The 22841-nt window shown below is 34.0% G+C and overlaps 1 protein-coding gene and 2 long non-coding RNA genes across 8 annotated transcripts in view; all 3 read right to left on the bottom strand.

Moving 5' to 3' along the window:
* Nucleotides 1-341: 341 nt before the first annotated feature.
* LOC136276597 (uncharacterized) lies at nucleotides 342-3821 on the bottom strand. Its single transcript, XR_010715119.1, has 2 exons — nucleotides 3376-3821; nucleotides 342-3245 (listed from the first exon to the last, which is right to left on the bottom strand). It is a non-coding gene; the product is annotated as an uncharacterized lncRNA (long non-coding RNA).
* Nucleotides 3822-4257: 436 nt separating this feature from the next.
* LOC105323353 (uncharacterized) lies at nucleotides 4258-8539 on the bottom strand. Of its 2 annotated transcripts, none has more exons than XR_010715117.1 (5): nucleotides 6809-8539; nucleotides 6439-6481; nucleotides 6037-6105; nucleotides 5611-5685; nucleotides 4258-5358 (listed from the first exon to the last, which is right to left on the bottom strand). It is a non-coding gene; the product is annotated as an uncharacterized lncRNA (long non-coding RNA). The 2 variants fall into 2 exon arrangements; XR_010715118.1 differs by having other exon boundaries at nucleotides 6031-6105.
* Nucleotides 8540-8839: 300 nt separating this feature from the next.
* LOC105337192 (leukocyte tyrosine kinase receptor) overlaps nucleotides 8840-22841 on the bottom strand; it is a 192756-nt gene continuing 178754 nt past the window's right edge. For 4 of the 5 annotated variants that reach the window (XM_034468725.2, XM_034468721.2, XM_034468722.2 and 1 more), the window contains 4 exons: nucleotides 17314-17415; nucleotides 15617-15751; nucleotides 13052-13142; nucleotides 8840-12901 (listed from right to left, as the gene is read on the bottom strand). In XM_034468725.2, the coding sequence (XP_034324616.2) occupies nucleotides 12479-12901; nucleotides 13052-13142; nucleotides 15617-15751; nucleotides 17314-17415 (751 nt within the window). In that variant the 3' untranslated portion in view covers nucleotides 8840-12478. Of the gene's footprint in view, nucleotides 12902-13051; nucleotides 13168-15616; nucleotides 15752-17313; nucleotides 17416-22841 lie in introns of those variants that run through there. The other variant, XM_034468726.2, reaches the window with a different exon arrangement.

Here is a 22841-nt window from a genome sequence, read left to right on the forward strand (position 1 = left end):
AGTAGCAATTAAAAGATGGCAACATGACGGCCGTTACATCACTTCCATTATGTTTCTTTCACCAATTCATCAATAAACAAACAAGAGGCCCAGGGGCCACATCGCTCACCTGAGCAAAAATTGCCTTAATTCTGATCAAATTAGCATTACAGTATCAAAATATCTTGACAACTGAGTACAGTAGATCTTGCTAAAAATAGAAAATCTGCCAATTTTTATCAACCTCTTATTTTTTGGTAAATACCAAGCCCCTTTTGTTGTTGTACCTGTAAGAAGATTTGTCTGTATTCCTATATACCCCCCCCTCCCCCCATTTCATGGCCCCATTTTTCTCTAGGGAATCATGGTTTCATCAGACTTAAATCTGCATAACCTTTGCTTTCACACTAAGTACTGAGTTTTGAACCGAACACTTTCCCAGAATAGTTTTAAAGATTTTCTCTTCATATTCCTATGTAAAAATTCAAACCGCCATCACGGTCCCGCCCTACCACTAGGGACTGTGATTTTGCAAACTTGAATTTACACTACCCGAGGATGCCTCTACACAAGTTTAAACCCTTTCTGGCCAAAAATTCTTTAAAAAGAAGATTTTTAAAGATTTTCTCAATATATTCCTAAGTAAAAATTCATTCCCCATTGTGGCCTCACCCTACCCCTGGACTATTATTTAAACAAACTTGAATCTATACGATCTGGGGATGCTTCCACTCAAATTTGGGCTTTCCTGGCCTAATAATTTTGAGAAGAAGACTTTTAAAGATTTTCTCTATCTATAAAAATTTATCCCCCATTGTGACCCCGCCCTACCCCCAGGGACCATGATTTGAACAAACTTGAATCTACACTTCCTAAGGATGGTTACATGCCAATTTGAGATTTCTTGGCCAAATATTTTTGAGAAGAAGATTTTTAAAAGATTTTCTCAATATATTCCTATGTAAAACTTGATCTCCCAATTGTGGCCCCACCCTACCCCCGGGGATCATGATTTGAACAAACTTGAATCTACACTACCTGAGGATGCTTCCACTCAAATTTGAGCTTTCCTGGCCTAATAGTTTTTTAGAAGACTTTGGCTCAGGTGAGCTAAAAAAGGTTAAGTTTACAATGCAATAAGTTGTTAAAGTTGGTTTCTGGAAGAAGAGACTTTGAAAATTTTCTTAATAAATATTGAATTTTTTTTTAGATTTTTAATCTTTAGTTTTTAAGATCTGTGTAGAAACATAGAATTGTGAGCAAATCTCTGTATCTTGCTTATAATTCGAAGCTTAACACTCAGATATGGTTAGTAAATAGAAATTGTAAACAATTATATAAAACACAAGAAACATGCACTATAACAAATAAAGAACACAATTTATTTTTTCGAAATGAATCATATATATACATGTACATGTATTTACCTACATATTTCCGACAGCGATATCAAACTCTATTTACACTGAATAAACTCGAGAAAATGCCGAGCATCTCAACAAAACCTATTGCATTAATATACCATTACGCAAAATATAATGCCGAATTACCGATAGAATGAATTGTATTTCAGTACTTTTTTGATACATCAGATTTTGCTTAATTTGCGCAGGTAAACAGTTAACTGTTTGATTTACCGAAGTCTCTGTTTGATACGTAAAAATCACGAAATACAGACGATAGTTCCCAGGTTACAAAGCATAAATAATGAAAACGAAACGGAAATCAGAACAAGCTAACACCAACGTCATGTGTGAAAACTGTCAACGCATTGAAATATTTAGCCTCAATTTACTTCACAAAATCGGCACAAATACATTTTGCATGTTTCAAAACTCTCCCTTCATTCGCGAACTGTTGCACAACAAGCAAATTCATCATAGTCAGATCGACCGTATAATGTCATGGCTGCTTTAAACAAAGAACCTCGTTTTAGATGTATGGAATACGAGTCTTGGTAAAATGGGTACGCAAACCTGGGCCGTGGCAAAATAAAAGCCGGGGCAGATCGGCAATCGTCAATTCCAAATACGCATTATTTTGCAGCAATATTTACAGCAAATACAAATATACTGGTCCATCAAATATCCTGAAATTTTAATGAGATTGGCAGATTAATAACTGCCAATCTTTTGTTTTGCCCAGGCCAAGTCTTGTCTACCCATTTTACCGAATGTCGAATCGAAGCTATTAAACTGATTAAAACACGCCTTTCCTTTATTATTATTTTCGTAATAACTCAGATTTGAAACATAATTAGACCTTAATTTTTGCAATTTATATTTTCCTTCCCATAAGGATAATTTATGCTAAACAACGTTGAATTGGAATCAGTAGTTCTTGAGAAGAAGATTTTTTAAAATGCACCCCCCTTTTTTTTTTACAGTTTCAAGGTTTTCTCCGCTTTGAATACAGATCTGACTTTTATTTCTGCAATTTATATTCGCCCTCCCATAAGGATGCTTTGTGCCAAATTTGGTTGAAATTGGATAAGCGGTTTTAGAGAAGAAGTTCAAAATGTAAAAAGTTTACAGACGGACAGACAGACGGACAGACGGACGGACAGACGGACGGACACACATTAGGCTATTTATTGGGTTCGTCAAGTCCAAGTTCTGTTGGATATTGCTTATTGGATATGAAAAAGGCGTACATACGAGAGTGTAGTTTTTGGGTTGTAACTGTTTTAATCTAATTGGGTAAATATATTTAAGTGTCCACATTTATTGAATTTATTTTTTATTTTTCTTTATTCATTCCAAATTAATGCTTGTTTTATTGTTTGTAGGTATATTGTGACAAAACTGCAAATGTTTTGTGTGAGGCAAACTATTTTTTTGTGAAGTTGTTTTGCTAAGATAAAAAAATATTATTTCCTTCTACAATTTACCTTAAAGTGCTTCCTACTGAAAAGCATGTTATTCATTACAAGAAAACTAAGCAAGTCTTATGATAAAGTCCCATTCATATTTGATACAAACAAGTAGCCAACAGGTATTCTACTCCTGTCCAGCTTCTCTTGGTTACCTGTATCCTATCAATGTAAATACAACCCAACAAGAATTAGAAACCTGTCCAAATCTTCTTGATTACTTATTTTCCTTAAATGGAATGCAACCTAATAAATATTGGACACCTGTCCAAATCCTCCTGGCTATCTTTCTTTCTTAACTGGAATACGACCCAATGAAAATCGGACACCTGTCCAAATCCTCTTGGTTACCTGTCTTCCTTCAATGGAATACAAACCAATAGAAATAAGAAACCTGTACAAATCCTCCTGGCTACCTTTCTTCTCCAATTGGCATACAACCCAACAATAATTGGGCACCTGTACAAATGTTCTTGGCCACCTTTCTTCCTTAACTGGCATACAACTCAAAAAGAATCGGACACCTGTCCAAATCCTCTTGGTTACTTTTTCTTCCTTTACTGGAATACAACCCAAAAAAAGTCGGACACTTGTCCAAATCCTCTTGGTTACTTTTTCTTCCTTTACTGGAATACAACCCAATAAAAGTTGGACACCTGTCTAAATCTTCTTGGTTACCTTTCTTCCTTTACTGGAATATAACCCAACAAAAGTCGGACACCTGTCCAAATCTTCTTGGTTACCTTTCTTCCTTTACTAGAATACAACCCAATAAAAGTTGGACACTTGTCCAAATCTTCTTGGTTACCTTTCTTCCTTTACTAGAATACAACCCAATAAAAGTTGGACACTTGTCCAAATCTTCTTGGTTACCTTTCTTCCTTTACTGGAATATAACCCAACAAAAGTCGGACACTTGTCCAAATCCTCTTGGTTACCTTTCTGCCTTTAATACTAGAAAACAACCCAATAAAAGTTGGACACTTGTCCAAATCCTCTTGGTTACCTTTCTTCCTTTACTGGAATATAACCCACTAAAAGTTGGACACCTGTCCAAATCCTCTTGGTTACCTTCCTTCCTTAACTATAATACAACTCAACAAGAATTGGACACGGTCCAAATCCTCTAGGTAACCTATTTTTCTCTAATTGAAATACAACCCAACAAGATCTGGACACCTGGCTCTCCAAATCCTCTTTGTTACCTATCTTCCTTAACTGATATATAACTTAACAGATATTTGGAACATCTGTCGGCATTTTTCTTCAATATCTGTTCTCCTGCATTAGAATACAACCCAATCAGTAGAGGGCATTTATATAGCCCTTGTTTTGTACTGAAGATTCCTAATTAAATACGAGGAATTTATAACCACATTGAATCACAAGAAGCAAATCTCACGAGATTTTAACATTTCGTTTTTATTTTTCAAAAAAAAATTGGCATTCATAAGCATTATAAGCATTAAATAAATAGTTCAAATATTTTTTGAACACTACATATCTGGTCTAGAAACCTTTACAAATATCAATTTATGATAGGTCAAGGTACATGTACCATCATTTTGCAACTACCTGGCTGTTATGCAAATGACAATTTAGCAATTAACAATTTTTCTAAGCATGGATCTTAAATAATTGCAACATGGCCACAGTTCAAGAAAATTCAAGCAATATAATGAAAATATTTTGTCCACAAACCTTCAATTCATCTACCACAAAGTATATGTAATTACCAAACTAAGAGGTGTCAACTTTCTTTTGTTTTTATCTTCAAAACACAGAAAGATAATAATCTAGGCTTTGATACAAAGATATATTTATGACAAAGGGCAAACGGTGTCTTAAATAAATCAAGTCCTTAGTTACAAAAATTGGCAATCAGTCCTTTAATAAAAGAAGTTCTCATCAAATGAAGAAAATCCATGAAAATACTACAAATAATTTTATACTACCATACTGCTAAATAAATTGCAATCTTGCAATAATTTGACTTGATCAAACAAAATTCTCATCAAATGTCCAATTAAATGAAAATGTACTTTTGAATGATAACATTCTCAAACTGATTACATCCTTTCTAAAAAGATACAATGCATGTCTTTCTCACAATAAAAGAAATTACCATTGATTCAATTTCAGTGAAAAGTATGGTAAACAGTGATGAAAATGAAAAAAAATTGTCTCAAAACTAAAAAAATAAAAATTCACTGTAATAAGAGCAAGGAGGAAGATGAAAACAAACATCCTTACATTATTAAGTTTTGCTGTAGGTTTTAGATCCAAAAACTGTCAAGGTGGTTTTATTTTTTATTTTTTTTTTTGGGGGGGGGGGGGGCAGACTCCACACTTTCTTCTTTAGAGTTTCCCATAGCTTATTATATTAGCTCTGCTTTCCTCTATCCACATATTGCAAGTTATTCTTCCTGGAGTGGTGTTCGAGATCAGACATTCTCTGAAATATTCCTTAACCTCCTCCAGTTCAGCCTCCGTCCATTTCATTCATGCTGCAATGAAACAAATTTGTACGTCACATAAAATATGTTAATTAAATAAAGATAGAAAATAAAATAACTCAAATCATATCTTAACAAGGACTGAAACACACACTTGGCCTCAACTACAATTAATTACTTTGCACACAAAGTTTGACTGATAATATCCTGCTTGGATGGAGTTTGAAATTAGAAAAGTTAATTGAAATAATAGATTAACTCAAATCAGTCATGTGGTATGATATGAAGAAAAAAAATATTTACTAGATTAGGAGGTTTTCTTTCCTCGAAGTGATGTATCCTCTTAATCATCTTCCTGTATGTCTTCTTCTTCTATCACTACAAGAAAGTTTTATTCAATTAATTACAACTGAAAAGTGCTTTTTTCCCAATTTATCAAATTCCAGAAACCAAATTTTCAAACACCTTTACAACAAACGGTTTACATCTAACTGTTCATCAAAGGAATATAATTATGATGGTGTAAACAAGGAAGCAGTAAAAAAATGTTCATTACAATTTTTATCCTTTGTCTGCATTCACACTGAAATATTGAGAAAATTAAATACAGGAATCCATTTCTCAAAATTTTTGAAATAGCAAATTAATGTGCTTTTCACTTGAAGATAACATGCATTAAGATGTTTCTAAGAAAAGAAAAAAAGCACAAAAAATATTACATACACTTACTTTTTTCCGTCAAGGAACATGCTCCTGGCCACCAAACACCCCCATCCAGGAGAAGAGCTACAGCATCTCCTGAAATACAAGGAAATCGATTAAAAAAAATTTCATAAGGCTTGATCATTGTGTCATGCTTCTGCTTAAATTCAAGCCAAGGTTACATTCACTATTTATTTGATGTACACCTGTCAGTGTTCTAACCATAGAAACCAAACTTCTTGTTTCTTTATGGCCATTTAATCTAGAGTTTAAAATGCAAACACACAAATACACATGAATTTACAAGTGTAAGATACCAACAATCATAGCAGCTTGGTCCTCACAACACGCTACCGCCATGTTCTTTACCTTCAATTTACTACAGAAAGTAAAATATTTAATGTGGCACGTATCATTATATGCTCTTACCTTAAAATTAGCATATCTTTTGTTCTCTTGGTAGTTGATCCACCTGTGCATAATAAAAATGCAAATATATCTCTATATTTATACTTATAATGGACTTACTGATTCACGATATCCAACAAAAAAATTGGACAAGCGATTTATTAATATTATTCTACCCAACAATGTATTCATCGTCAAAAATATACAAGATGTTAGCATAGTATAAAAATTCATAATCCACATTTACGATTTCTCACTTTCATAAATAATATAGTTTTTAATATATAGCCTGGTTTAGTGTTAAATCTAGGATTTGAAAAGGGCATGTTAAATAATGGTGAAAAGGGCACTTTTCTCTGCGGTAAATATTATAAAACCTTGAAAGAGGCACCTTTTTTTGCGGTAATATTATAAATCATTAATCCTTGGAAACAAGCGTATTTTAAGGAAAATTTTGCATCGTAATCAAATGTGACCTCAAGATCTGTAATGAAACAATATTATTGTACAAAAAATGATTTGCTTTTGCATTCACATATTAAGTGTTATTCAATATTTTTTTTTCATTTTTTTTTCTCTCTTAAATTGATTTACATTTATTTTCATCCCTTAGAACAGTCTGACTAGTTTTAAAGTATAATGCATTAAAAATTCTTTATTTCATTTAGGCTATATGTAAACTTGAACACATCTGTATCCAGTAATGAATCATAGGACATGTATAATGTAGACAATATTCTCTTTTGAGAAGTAGACAGGCATAGCATGAGTGTAGACTATGCCTGTCCACTTCTCAATCAAAAGAAAATAAGTAGACAACTGATGGCAAAATTATTAAACCCTTTTTACCACAGAAATTTGGATATTGAAATTGTTATTTTAGGCTTTTTAAAAATCAAGTGGCATTAAAATCTGCAAAACAATATTGCAATCTTTTATTATGAATTAAGTTTCTGCATTCTTCAAGAAGTGTAGTTACGTTTTTTGGGAAACAGAGAAAATTCTGGTTAATCTGACGATAGCTTAAAAGCTTAGAAAAGAATAGGAAAACTTCACATCTAGTTTTTTATTAAAATGTTTCTTTAGTCAAATCATGGTTTTAGATGCCTCGGTGTTGAAATTTCAAATTATCTCCATAAAATATATTCTTTTGTGTTAATTCTATTTTTTAGATAACCCTACGATGTCTCAGTGTTAATCTAACTTGTACAATTAGCCTACTAATTTCAAAGAGATAATACAGTTGTTATTTATCAAATTATTGCACCAGTAATTAGGTGTCAAATCACCAATTTAACAGGACAGCTGTGTATACCCCCTCAGCTTGGGCCTCTCTATAGTGTTTAACTGTATTGTCTATTGTCTCAGGTCACTCGTGCGTGAAGTCCAGCAAGTTCGGGTTTAACTTTGCAAAAACCAGAGGCTAGGACAATGGTGGTTTTGAATTGAATTTACTTTCAATAAAAAGGGCATCCGCTATTCAATGTATGTTAAGACGATCAAGACAGAGGAAATTCGAAATACACATAAGTCCTTTTATTACTATAATTATCCGAATGTAGTTCAAAATTGATTAATAAAGTAAAATATCCTTATGTTTGACAAAATGTATCAAAGCAAGACTTATTTTTAAAGTGTGAATAAATCAAGAAACTTACTTTTTGGATCTTGACCTCGTGCTCACTATGCCTTGCAGACGCCATTGTTGTTGTGTGTGACATCAAACGCTTGAAAGAACAAGATTAACGGAGGTTGCTTTTCGGAACTCTCGGGAGTTACTATGACCGCAGCTTAGCAAAATTTAGTGTTCCGAAAGTATGATATAGAAGTGAATACATGGTGCGTCCATAGAAGCAACTTTTTCAGACACTTTATTGGACAAGTCGCAGTGTCTAAGTTTTGTTGGGTACTAACTTTCATGTACCCAATTAAGGCATTTTAAGTAGATTAAGCGACACTTCCTCTTGGGTATACCCAATAAGAAAAAAGTACCCAATTAGTACCAATTAAGTATAAAAAGAACCCAATACATGCACTCTCGTAAACACGGACGGACGGACGGACGACGGACAAAAAGTGATCAGAATAGCTCACTTGAGCTTTCAGCTCAGGTGAGCTAAAAACTGTATCCTTGTCAACACACTTGTTAGGTTTGCTACTGACTGACTGCTGAAATATGTTGGGATGTTAAAGTACATAGATGTTAAAGTATATAGAACGGAACGGTCTGCTTTGCCTTACCTTCTGTTGACTTTAGCAACCCAACATATTATTCTGTAGACAACCAGTAAAAATTAAATCTTTAAGGGGCAAGAGTTGCAATGACAAAACCAATGAAATACATTTGCTGAGGCAATGCTTCCCCATTTCCTCAAGGAAAGCTAAATAAGTTACTTTACATTAACACATAAAAATACAAATATTTTCAAAACAAATGTTTATGATCTATTAAATATAATAAAGCTATTTTTAACATTGTAAATGGAACATTTGTAACTTTTTTTATTACAAAAGACACACTACATACAAAAAAGTTACCAATACAGGAATAACAAACAAGAGACCCATGGGCCACATCGCTCACCTGCTGACTAGCATTCCTATATTAAATAAAAAACAAAAGCTTTCAAGATCTAATTAAATTCACTCCAAGGGTTATTGTACAGAAGGGCATATTCTCAAAAATCATTTTTTGTTAAGTAATTGGACAGTTTATGGTAAAAAGTTACCAGGTGGACGAACAGACCACAGATGACTGGTGATCAAAATAGCTTATTTGACCCTTTACTAATGATAAGCTTAATTAAATAACAATTAGGGTGAGCTCTAACTTAATAACAATAACAGTTCAATGCAATGGACATCCAACATTGACATAGCCCTGGCTCATTTGGATATCTCCAGTAAGTTTTTGTAATACATGTATAATCACATATTAAACAATATCCATATGATATTTACTAACATAAAATATGACAATGTAAACTAGAACTGTCCTTGTGGGACTAATGCCCCTGCAAGGCTTATTTAAAATGGACAAATAATTAAATTGAATAATAAAGGTTTGGGACATAAAAAAACCTCTAGAATTGTAAACAAAAATTTACCAGTAGTTAAAGAAAAAAATTTCAAAATTGTCAGAACTTCACTGTAAAAACTTCTGTAATACGTTTACAAACTTCTGTATTAGATGATATTTTTTCATTTAATTGTTTTAAAGAAAAAAAAAAATGGACAATAACCTCTCCCTTTTCAGTAAATGAAAATAGCCAAGCAATGCTAATCTTTAGATAAAACTTTAATAGCGTTTCTAATTGGAGCTTTGGCAGATGCAATTAGTTGTTTCAAATTTCCTCAGTTTCAGTGTTTTCACAGTTCCAAGCAGTAGTAAAAAATTCTATAGGGGGACAAAATTGCATCTACAGACAGATGGACTGACAGACAGACAGGGTGAAACCAATATACCTCCCTTAACTTCATTTTCGGGGGTATAAAGTCACATGGAAATCAAAATCATGGCTGTCTTGTAACCCCCCCCCCCCCCCCCCCAAAAAAAAAGAATCCAAGGGGCCACAATGCTCACCTCTGCAACAATAGCCACAACTTGATAAAATCAGCACTGTAATATCAAATTCAAAATATCTTAACAATTTTGTACAGTAGATCTTAATAAAGTAAAATAAAAATGTTAAATATCAATCCTCTATAGCCTGCGCAACAATTTTATACAAAAGTTACAGCTTTTATGGCTGAATTGTTTTATTTAAGATGTATGTGAAAATTCGACCATCCCCCCCCACTTATGGCTAGACCTAACCAAGAGGATCTTATTTGAACAAACTTTAATCTACAATACCTTAGAATACTTCCACACACCACACAAGTTACAACTTTTTTGGAAAAAGATTTCTCTCTAATTTTTATGAAAAATTCCAAACCCCTTCCCTGTGGTCCCACTCTACCCCCAGGGATCATGATTTCAACAAACTTCAATCTACACTTCCTGAGGATGCATAAACATGCACAAGTTTAGCTTTTCTGGCCAAATGGCTTTTAAGATTTTTGAAAAATACAAAATAATTTTCAATAATTCTAATCATTCCCCTTTAAAGAAAACATGAATCATCTTTAAAACTTCACCCAATAATGATTTGTGTCAAGTTCATTGAAATTGGCCAAGTGGTTCTGAAAAAGTCGATGAAAATGTGAATAGTTTTTGATGACATCTGCAATGGTGACGACAGACAAAAGATCGGAAAAGCTCACATAAAACTTCTGATAAGACGAGCTAAAAACAGACACTACCTTATGAATAAGGACTTGTGAGCAAGACAATGATCACTGAGCATAAACAACACAGAACTTTCATCCTCTGTAGTTTTTGTTTATTCAGTACATATGTACTCATGCCCAGATCCAGAAAATTTTGCAATGGGTGTGTGTGTGTAAAAAATTATTTTTCTAAAAAATAAAGCCAAAAAATACTATCAAAACTACAATATTCTTTTGAAGGCCTAAATCATTACCTTTTAAGTGTATGTAAACAATAAAAATGTCCATGAGTATTTTCTCTTGCACTCCTCAAAAATCCTATGGTTATTAATATAAGGATGGCACAAACTATTTATACCCTATCTGTAAATTTAAAACTGAATATTTACATCTACCAAGTATAATTTCCTCTATTTCTTACGGAAAATTATAGTTAATTCATAGCTCTATAGAAACAGCCAGACTGAAATCTACATGCCCCATTTACCAATTGGTTGAAATCTACAGTGGCTGAATGTGACAGGACTGAAATTGACACGCCCTGTTCATCGATTGGTCTGAACCTACAGTGACGTAAGTAAAATCACGGACTGCATGAAATAATCATGAAGATGCCAGACTCAAAGTCTCACAGGAGACGATTTGGCTGTTTCTATTAGCTAACATACTTATGTACGTTAATAGTATTTTAGTGAATTTTACTAACTTTTCATAATCAATTTATTAATAAGTTAAAAGAAAGATGTTAATATAATTAATAAGATGTTTTCTTTGATGATTCATGCGGGTTATGAAGGTAGTGATTATTGCAGGAAAAATTTACATAACCCGCATTATCGGGTTATGTATTTTTCTGCAATGTCGCTACCTTCATATCTCGAATGAATCACCAAAGAAAGCATTTTATTGTTTAAATAATATCAATTATCCAACTGTATGACATTACCAGTCTGACTCTTCTATGTTGTTAATGTGACAACCAAAATACCTTACTTTACATACTAACAATATCAATACTTATATATGAATAATTAAAAGAAAGATAAAAATAATTGTCAAAATGCATCCTTAATTGGAGCACAAGGTACATAACTGTTAAAATTATTGAAGAACATAAATACATGCTGTGCTTCCGGCCATTACACACTGATAAACCAACAAAGTAGTTATTAAAGTTAATCCGGAAGACAAGCGAGATAGCCAGTATCATAGTATAATTAACACATTGCCAAGTGAGATCTTTTTAACCTATGCAAAATTTGTTACAAGATGAATTTTGATGAATATAAATTTAGTAAAGAAATCAGACTTTTAACAAAACTTTAAAATAGAAATGGTACAGATGGTTGTCTCATCTCATCTCATCTGATTTTTGGTGAAAATTTTAGTTTCCCGTTTCACAATTTTTATTTTTATAACGTACGTCTCAATATGATCAGGACAAATAGTCTTAACAAAAGTGTCTCCAGCAAAGGGACTATGCTAAGTTAATACATGAGATGATGTTTAAATCTAAGAATAAAGATATAGACAGGCAGGCATCATAACAGACCAAACTTATCCTCCCTCCAAACCAGACTAGTTTGTTTGACTCAGATTTTAAAGTCTGAATTGTATTAAACTAGTACAAATTGTGACATTCACCATAATACAAGCAAAATTATTCACTATACAACTAAATCATGACATTGTGGTGTATTTTTCTCATATTTTCCCCCGAGGATTTGCTTGATTTGTTGTACATTGTATTAAAAAAAGCAAAACAACTACCGGCAAAGACTAAATTGTATCAATTTGAGCCATTGAATTGTGGCAAGTTAACAAGAGGATTATTCTCCGTAGCTTGAGCAGCAGTAGCCTGGGACCTTGAGTCAGAGGTGTGAGTTTCATACTCATTTTCACACAAAGATGTGATGTCACAAAGTGAAGGGAATGGATCGCGAGATGCTGTCTTTTTATCACAAGAAGAGCTGTCTGTCTGGAGGTTGACACGCAGCGATGGACACTTTAAGCTGTCTTTGGGAGAAGCCGATTTCTTTGAGGACCTCAGGCTTCCCTGATAACGAGGGGTCAGCAGTGGTTCCGTTGTGTCCGAGTCTGGAGTAAGTTCACTTTCGTCCTCGCTCACAGAGTGAGCCCGAGATGTAGGGCTGAAGCTTTGGAATGGCACCATGAAGAACTTTGGTAGTTCTGCAGTGAGAATCTGGGGGCACTGGAAAGATTATGAAGAGTTGTCTTTCTTTCAGTTTCAGACACAATGTTACATATAAATAAACTACTTTAATTCATACCTGTCGAACCCATTCAATAAAAATTTATATCTATTCTAATGACACAATTTAAACACTTTACAGCGTCTCACTTGAGAGAATTTCTTGAGCTCCTTTAAGATTTCTGTGAAGGTCGGCCTGCTATCTGGATTGGTTGCCCAGCATTCACACATCAAGTCATACCTGTAATTCACACATCAAGTCATACCTGTAATTCAGTTCACCGAAATTTTTTAAATGATTTATGTAAACTTTCTTCCTCTAAACAACAAATGAAGTACATACTGTATACAGGGAAATATTCGCCTCCCCCTTTAATTTTTACGCCTTTCACCCTCGTTGACAGCGGGCAAATTTAAGACTGGGCAAATTCAAAAGTTTTTAATTATTTCTCTTTATACATAACTTCTTCTCAGTGAATTCAAGATGGGGTGAAACTATTTGCAATTGTACAAGGGTGAAAAATAAACGGAGCAAAAATAACCCTGTATACAGTAACAACTCATTTCATTTCCACCTTGATGCAAGCTTGTATAACAGGTAATTATTGTGGGTACTTCTCAAATCTTTGCATAATGATCTACATCAATGGTACTGGTACATATATGTTTAGGCTAATTTATTGCAGTGTAGCTAAGTTAACTGTGCTTCAATGTAAGTATCATTCAATACAAACTTTTAAGATTGCATAGTGGGTAGCAAGAGTTCCGACATTGCACAGTGTGTCAATTTTGGTGTTAATAGCTTAAAATTGGTTGTCTGTTTTGAGACCAAAAACTATTTTAAAAACTTTTAAGTCCCTCAAAGTACTGATACATATGTAATTGGTATTGACTAAAAGAATTATAATAAAGACTTTGAAATCAAACAACAAATATCAATTAATGCACAAGACAAATTTATCTTTTGACTTCAAAAGTTAAAAGAAAGTGAGTGAACATTATTTGTTTGTTGAAATATGGTATAGCAGTGTGCTAAACAGAATCTGATGACCTTTGACATAATCTATGAGGCTGTCCATTAACTATACTTAAGGGTCCTCCACACACCAGGGAAAGGTTCTGCATACATACCTGAACTTCTAAATTACTTAAAGATATGGATTTCTAGCATGTTTAAGACTTGAAAATGACAGAAAAGAATTCAAATTTTGGGGGGGAAAAATCAGTTTTTAAAATGTACTTCTATTCATGAAAATAAAAGTCCCTGCTATATTTGAACTTAGGACCAGCAGATCAGTAGATTGGAGCTACACCCATTGCACCAAAGAGATAGTCAACAAATTATGATATAAACTATTTCACAATGCATTCAAATTGCCATGTTGTGACGTACTTTCATAAAAGTGAAAGTCATGGTGTATGGAGGATCCTTCCGGTTAAGAAACTCCCACAAACCCATTACCCTATAGAGGGGGATTAAACCAGCTGACACCATTTGTCCATTATAGGACATTACATACATCCAACGAGTATTTTCTGTTTATGAAGGAAATAGATAAGAGGTCAAGTGACAAAACCTAATCTAAGTTTTTGACTATACAATAACAAATTTAAGTGCTTTTTTGTCTGTATATGGGTATAGAATGCACTTAACCTTGCTTTCTTAAGTCTTGCTCAACTCTGATTGGATGAATTGAATGAGTTATAATGACATCTTAACCGACATCTATTGATCTCAGAATTGTTACATAAATCATCTATGCTAAGAAAGACTTTTGGTCTCCAAAAAAGACACACAAATCACTATATAATGTGGGGATAACCGCGAATATCACTTAACTCGTCTAGGTGAGGAGATACAAGCAACAGTGCTGTTTACATTAATTGTAGCAGATATGTTGCACCAAGCTTAATTTGATTCAGTCAATATTTGAAAGTCAGTGTTACAAAGATTACATAGCCATGAAGTCCTAACAGGCTTGTTCTGAGCATCTTGGTGATGTATTAATGTCTGATTGGAATGTCCGACCTTGTGATATGAAATGACAGAATAATAACTAGAGCTAACACTAACACGCAATATCTAAACTGATTGGGTCAATAAACTATTTCATCTCCATTACTTTAATTGAATAACTAAACATTTTCATAAAGAGTTATTCTTCTTCACCTGAAAACTGATTAAGATTGACACCAACATGCAAAACAGTAATAAAGCTAAATGTACGGGTCACAAAATTGAATTAAGGGTCATTTGATAAAGTCAATACAAATCTAGTAAAACTACTGAAAGTATCAGCTGTAACAAATCATACATCTTGCATTGAGATGGATCGAGTCAAAATGCAATAGGAGTTTAATTTGCATATTGCACAAAATATGAGACATTGAGTAAATACTGTTCAGAGATTTCTTCACTTCATTAATCAATTTCTTTTAAAACATTTTATATTTCAATTTGATTATGAACAAGCATCAGCAAAAAACAAAATTTGATCCAATGAATTTTTTTTCCATATGATTGTGCTATAAACCGAGAATGCAAAGTATCCTAAAAAATTCAAAATATTTCATTGTCAAATCTATCTAGTCCTGTTCAAATGTACTTTATCTTATCTTCAGCTTTATCCATTAGCAAAGAGAAAAAATAAAATTAAATGAATAAACATTGCAGCATGATGTTGACAAACTGAAGACAGCAATCAACAGACTTACAGTGGCTTTGGACATTTTTCTGGGGGTTCCAGTCTCCCCCCGTTAGTGACATACTGCATGACATCATGGTTCGTCCTGCCTGGGTAGGGCATGTAACCAATGGAAAAGATCTCCCACAGAAGTACCCCAAAAGACCTTCAAAACAGCAAAAGTCAGTACTGGTATAAACAGTAGATCCACTGACATTTGATACTACAGTTGAACTTCGATATCTCGTACACTGATATCTCGAATACAATGGATATGTAGAAGTGATTTGAAAGTCCCAACTACTTATTTTTTCAGCATTTTACTCTCAATATCTCGTATACTCAGATATCTCAAAGTTTTTAAACATTCCCATCTAGTTCGAGATAACGAAGTTTGACTGTATTTTAATTTGTCAGCAACAATTGATGCTTGTTGTTTTTTTATTAATACCATATCTTTGTTTAAGCCAAAGTATGGTACAAGTATGGATGATGATTTAGATAAAAGTGATGGTTCTCATCATCTTGTGTTTATATTTTCTTCATATAAATCTGAAAATTTTCTTAAAATAAACACTTTCCCTATTTTAATCTATGCTCTACTTTATATTTAACACACACCTTTGTTCAACATTAGGGGATTGGAGTACTGAAGTCAGTGGCATACTATACACAAAATGTTACAGTGCGCTGATTAGGGTCTTCCGTCTTCAGCGGGAGACCCTACTATTATTCTATTGTTTCTTTTTCACTTTTCTTATTATTCTTTTTTTGTCTTACAAATTTTGTGCAGACGATTTCTCGAAGATGGCTCATTCGATTTTCTTCAAATTTTAAGGGTTGATGTGTCGGCATCTGAAGATTGTACCGCCGTTTCCTTTTTTTGATAACCACTTCCGGTCGGAAGTTATCGTCCGTTTATGATTTTTAAAAGTCAATTTTGTCGGCTGGAGATCCAAAGAACGAATAAAGATATAGGGCTGAAATTTTCAGTGAGGATAGACATTAATTTTACCTGTTGCAACATGGTCATAAAAACGTTCGCGGTCACTTCCGGTCGTCATCGGAAGCAAAGATAAAAAATCGGTTTTATCAGCTTTTTGCTTTTTATATATTTTTCTAAAGGGTTGATAGAGACTCTTTTACTGATTCAGAACATGTAATTTGTTTTGAAATCGATTGATGTGTTCCCAAGATATTAAGCATGAAAGTCCTGAAGCGAGAGTTCGAGTAGCACAGTCGTTAGAGTCGTGGACATGTGCCCAGGCGACCCGGGTTCAAGCTTCGGGTGCCGAAATTTTTTCCCCTAATGTTTTGAGTTGATTAACAATTTAGTCTTAAATGTGAAGGATTTTATCTCATTTACTCATAAATCGGACGGAAGACCAACTCGTTGCTCGCAACGAGAAGGATTTAGTTTTGACTATTTTCATATTGCCTATTTGATCGAAAAACAAGTGATATCACAGAAAACTCCCAGCTTATGGGATAAAGAGTAAATTGAAATCTATTCATTGCCCTAAAAAGCTCCAATCATTTGGAAATATTAAGGGTCTCGCAGGAAAGATGACAGCATTTTCCTACAGAAATATAGTCCAACTCAGTTTGTTATTTAGTATAGCATATTATATATTAATTGTTAGCATAATTGCTACATAATAAGCATCAAATTAAGGATCACATGCTACTAGTTCCATGAACTCCTGGAGTGAAATTGTATGCATTTACCACACGTCTGTTTTTGAGGTAAAAATGCCATCTAAGAAAGCCTCTGGTGGCATCCACTTTATGGGTAGCAGAGCTTTACCTCCCTTCCTATAGTAGTCTGACCTGAAAAAATAAAAATACTCAGTTTATATGTAAAATTCATGGGTATATCTATTGCATATTGGTGTTCTATCAATTGAACAATGTACTTGAGGTGGTATGGGACATCTGTTGATATTAATTTGAATAAAAGTACATTATATCAGTTTAGAATTTTCAAATTTTACAATATTTAACCAAAATATTCCTTTTAAAAATTTTTGAAAAGGTAAAAATCTTATAATCCCCTGTGGGATTCGAACTAATGACTTACAGATTTGTAGAGAATCCTCTAACCCACTGCGCTATGCTGTTAAGTGACAAATTTGGGAAAGAAACTATTTATGAAATTACACTTGATTTTATTGTTTATTTCGATAAACAATACGTCACAACATGGAAGTGTCCCATACTACCTTAATAACAAGAGGCCCATTGGCTACATTGTTCACCTAAACAACAGTTCATTCTATCATTTTATTTTAGTTTTTAAATATTTTCCCAATATATTTTAAAGTTAAACATTGAACCCGTCTAGGGGCTCCGGTATTAGTCTACAATCACAATTCAAAGTCTATCTTTTCTAACTAATTGTAGCATTGTAATTCTTGAGAATAAGATTTTTAAACCTTTTCCCTATATATTTTAATGATAAACTTTAAACCCCCTCTTGGGGCAACCGTTTTTATGAATCCTTCTGTTCAGGTGAGCTAAAAACCCAAGGATCAACACACTTTGTTATTAGCGTTTGTAGCTTGCATCCCCAATCACCTATAATCTAACAAGAGGACCATGGACTGCAAAAGTTGCCTGAAAATATTTACTTGCTTTGAATATTTTCTCCACTATTTTTGAAGAAGTCTACTTGTATTTTGATATAAAACAAAAGAAAATCTGTCATTGTGACAGCAAACCAGGTTTTTTTTTGTATGAACAGTATCCATAATCCATTTGTCAACCCTGAATTGATGAACACTACCTATCCAGAGAAGAACAACTTCCTATCTTGAACACTGTAGAAAGAGTTATCCATACAGTAGGGGTACCCTATATGCAATATTTTGCAAAAAAAAAAAAAAAAATGACAAAGTTCAACAGCTGGTATTTTTTTCATAAATTATCTGAAATCAAAATCCTAGCAGTGTGCACACCTCTGATATATGTACAATTGATCTGCAAAAGAACAAGCATTCTGAGAGTATTGCATAAGCAATACACGTCCCCTACCGGTTTGTGGAAATTGTGAAAACAATGCACTGTTAGGCAGAATATTGAACCCGAACATTAAAAAATTGGAATATAAAAAATTAATTTTCTCGAAAATATGTCAACCAGACGCTACAAAAGTGTAAACTTGATCTGTAGTTTGACATTTTGAAGCTGTTCAGCAAATTTCATATTATTCCTCAAACGCATAAAGAAAAAAAGTGTGGAAAACTGAAGAGGGACAGACAGACGGACAGACAGACAGACAGACAGACAGACGGACGCAGAGGAAAGCTATAGTCCCCAGTATAGTGAAAACCGGTAGGGGACTAATAACTTCCTATCTTGAAAACTGTAGGGGGATTTATCCGTACAATATCCGTACAGGTATCCATTTGGCAGCTGCCTGAACGCCTGCCATTGTCACTTTTTCAATATCCAGATTTTTCCTTTAGAAAACCCATTAAAAACACTATCACACAACTAACTTAGTCTTTAAATCAATTTAGTCGCATATAAACATGCATACACATATACATACATTCAAGTATATGTACACTTTAGCACATTGATTAAATTTAATCCTTAAAATGTTTATTCAAATATGCATGTACCAGTAATTGAAAATGTTACCAACATTCATTGGTTCTGTATTTTGTTTTATTCTTTTGACGTTTAAATGTTTGAATTATTTCATGATTGATCAAAACTTTAGCTACACTGAGAGCATAAACTCCATGGTTTTGCATGGTCTGACCTTAGACTTTCGAGTAATTCTACCATGGTGATCTTCACATATTGAAGAATTTGCTGCTCCTTATAAGTAACATGCTGATCAACAATAACAATTGTGTGTGTGTGTGTGTGTGTGTGAGAGAGAGAGAGAGAGAGAGAGAGAGAGAGAGAGAGAAAGAAAGAGAGAGAGAGAATGAATCATTGCAGCAAATATTTACATACCCACATGAAACACTGTATAAATCATTTTATTGTTATAATGCAACCATTTAACAGTAAAGAACAAATAATCAGCTAGCAGCATGAACTTTTGATAAAAAAAAATAAGCCACTTCATCATCACTGTATTTTACAATGAATTCTGCTCTACACTTCATCTACACTTCATCAATATCAATTTCACAAATTGTTTTTCATCCAAACTATTTCCTCTGTGCTAACCAGTATTTCTATGGGCACCTTTTGCACCACAATTTTGGCTTCTGTTTTACCTCAAGGGACATGAACAATTTTAAAGAAAACTAATATTCTGAAAATACTGACCAAATTTTTCTAAAGAAATATTAAACCTAGCCACCCTATTACGATTATTTCTGCATTATTTGGCATGACATTTATATGAAAAAACTTGTAATTTCTACGTCAAAGTTAATTAGGTTTCATTGATCAAAATGGCCTAGTAGTATAGGAGAAGATGAAAAAGTGCAAAAGTCGTTGAAAATAAAGAACTTGCCAGTGCATCTACACGTTACTGAGATGAACTAATAATAAGAAAAAATAGCTGCATAATTGACCAGATAAAGAAAAGTTGCGTTCGCAGAGGTTATACAATTATGCAAATAATCAATGAATGCTTGCAGCAACAACCATTAACTTTGTTTTGGTTCTCTCTAAATGCATCTCCCCCACTTCTGTTTTACTTAGATAAACAGCACTAATTGTGGATCTGTCAATGCCACTCAGACTGTGTTGTAATAACACTAGATGCAATTAAGTTTACAACCTATCATTAACAAGAGGCCCAGGGGCCACATCGCTCACCTGAGCAACAATTGCCTTAATTCTGATCAAATTAGCATTACAGTATCAAAATATCTTGACAACCGAGTACCGGTACAGTAGATCTTGCTAAAACAAAATTGAAAATCTGCCAATTTTTATCCACCTCTTATTTTTTGGAAAATACCAAGCCCCTTTTGTTGTTGTACCTGTAAGAAGATTTTTCTCTATTCCTAACCCCCCCCCCCCCCCTCCCCATTTCGTGGCCCCACTATTCTCTAGGGAATCATGGTTTCATCAAACTTAAATCTACCTTTAATCTCATAACGTGTGCTTTCACACTAAGTACTGAGTTTTGGACCGAAAACTTTCCCCAGAATATTTTTAAAGATTGTAAAACTTGATCCCCCAATTGTGGCCCCACCCTACCCCTGGGGACCATGATTTGAACAAACTTGAATCAACACTTCCTGAAGATGCTTCCATTTCAATTTGAGTTTTTCTGGCCTAATTGTTTTTGAGAAGAAGATTTTTAAAGATTTTCTCTATATATTCCTATGTAAAACTTGATCCCCCAATTGTGGCCCCACCCTACCTCCGGGGACCATGATTTGAACAAACTTGAATCTACACTTCCTGAGGATGCTTCCATTTTAATTTGAGCTTTTCTGGCCTAATAGTTTTTAAAAGAAATTTTTTAAAAGATTTTCTCTATATATTCCTATGTAAAACTTGATCCCCCAATTGTGGCCCCACCCTACCCCCGGGGACCATGATTTGAACAAACTTGAATCTACACTTCCTGAAGATGCTTCCATTTTAATTTGAGCTTTTCTGGCCAAATAGTTTTTGAGAAGAAGATTTTTAAAAGATTTTCTCTATATATTCCTATGTAAAACTTGATCCCCCAATTGTGGCCCCACCTACCCCCGGGGACCATGATTTGAACAAACTTGAATCTACACTACATGAGGATGCTCCCATTTTAATTTGAGTCTTTCTGGCCTAATAGTTTTTGAGAAGAAGATTTTTAAAGATTTTCTCTATATATTCCTATGTAAAACTTGATCCCCCAAGTGTGGCCCCACCCTACCCCCGGGGACCATGATTTGAACAAACTTGAATCAACACTTCCTGAGGATGCTTCCATTTTAATTTGAGCTTTTCTGGCCAAATAGTTTTTGAGAAGAAGATTTTTAAAAGATTTTCTCTATATATTCCTATGTAAAACTTGATCCCCCAATTGTGGCCCCACCTACCCCCGGGGACCATGATTTGAACAAACTTGAATCTACACTACATGAGGATGCTCCCATTTTAATTTGAGTCTTTCTGGCCTAATAGTTTTTGAGAAGAAGATTTTTAAAAGATTTTCTCTATATATTCCTATGTAAAACTTGATCCCCCAATTGTGGCCCCACCTACCCCCGGGGACCATGATTTGAACAAACTTGAATCTACACTACATGAGGATGCTCCCATTTTAACTTGAGTCTTTCTGGCCTAATAGTTTTTGAGAAGAAGATTTTTAAAGATTTTCTCTATATATTCCTATGTAAAACTTGATCCCCCAAGTGTGGCCCCACCCTACCCCCGGGGACCATGATTTGAACAAACTTGAATCAACACTTCCTGAGGATGCTTCCATTTTAATTTGAGCTTTTCTGGCCTAATAGTTTTTAAAAGAAATTTTTTAAAAGATTTTCTCTATATATTCCTATGTAAAACTTGATCCCCCAATTGTGGCCCCACCCTACCCCCGGGGACCATGATTTGAACAAACTTGAATCTACACTTCCTGAGGATGCTTCCATTTCAATTTGAGCTTTTCTGGCCTAATAGTTTTTGAGAAATGATTTTTAAAGATTTCTCTATATATTCCTATGTAAAATTTGAACCCCCAATTGTGGCCCCATCCTACCCCCGGGGACCATGATTTGAACAAACTTGAATCTACACTTCCTGAGGATGCTTCCATTTTAATTTGAGCTTTTCTGGCCTAATAGTTTTTAAAAGAAATTTTAAAAAAGATTTTCTCTATATATTCCTATGTAAAACTTGATCCCCCAATTGTGGCCCCATTTAATTTGAGCTTTTCTGGCCTAATAGTTTTTGAGAAGAAGATTTTTAAAGATTTCTCTATATATTCCTATGTAAAATTTGAACCCCTAATTGTGGCCCCATCCTACCCCCGGGGACCATGATTTGAACAAACTTGAATCTACACTTCCTGAGGATGCTTCCATTTTAATTTGAGCTTTTCTGGCCAAATAGTTTTTGAGAAGAAGATTTTTAAAGATTTTCTCTATATATTCCTATGTAAAACTTGATCCCCCAATTGTGGCCCCACCCTACCCCCGGGGACCATGATTTGAACAAACTTGAATCTACACTTCCTGAGGATGCTTCCATTTTAATTTGAGCTTTTCTGGCCTAATAGTTTTTGAGAAATGATTTTTAAAGATTTCTCTATATATTCCTATGTAAAATTTGAACCCCCAATTGTGGCC

Source organism: Magallana gigas, chromosome 6 (assembly GCF_963853765.1).
Source record: "Magallana gigas chromosome 6, xbMagGiga1.1, whole genome shotgun sequence".
In the NCBI taxonomy this organism is placed as follows: domain Eukaryota; kingdom Metazoa; phylum Mollusca; class Bivalvia; order Ostreida; family Ostreidae; genus Magallana; species Magallana gigas.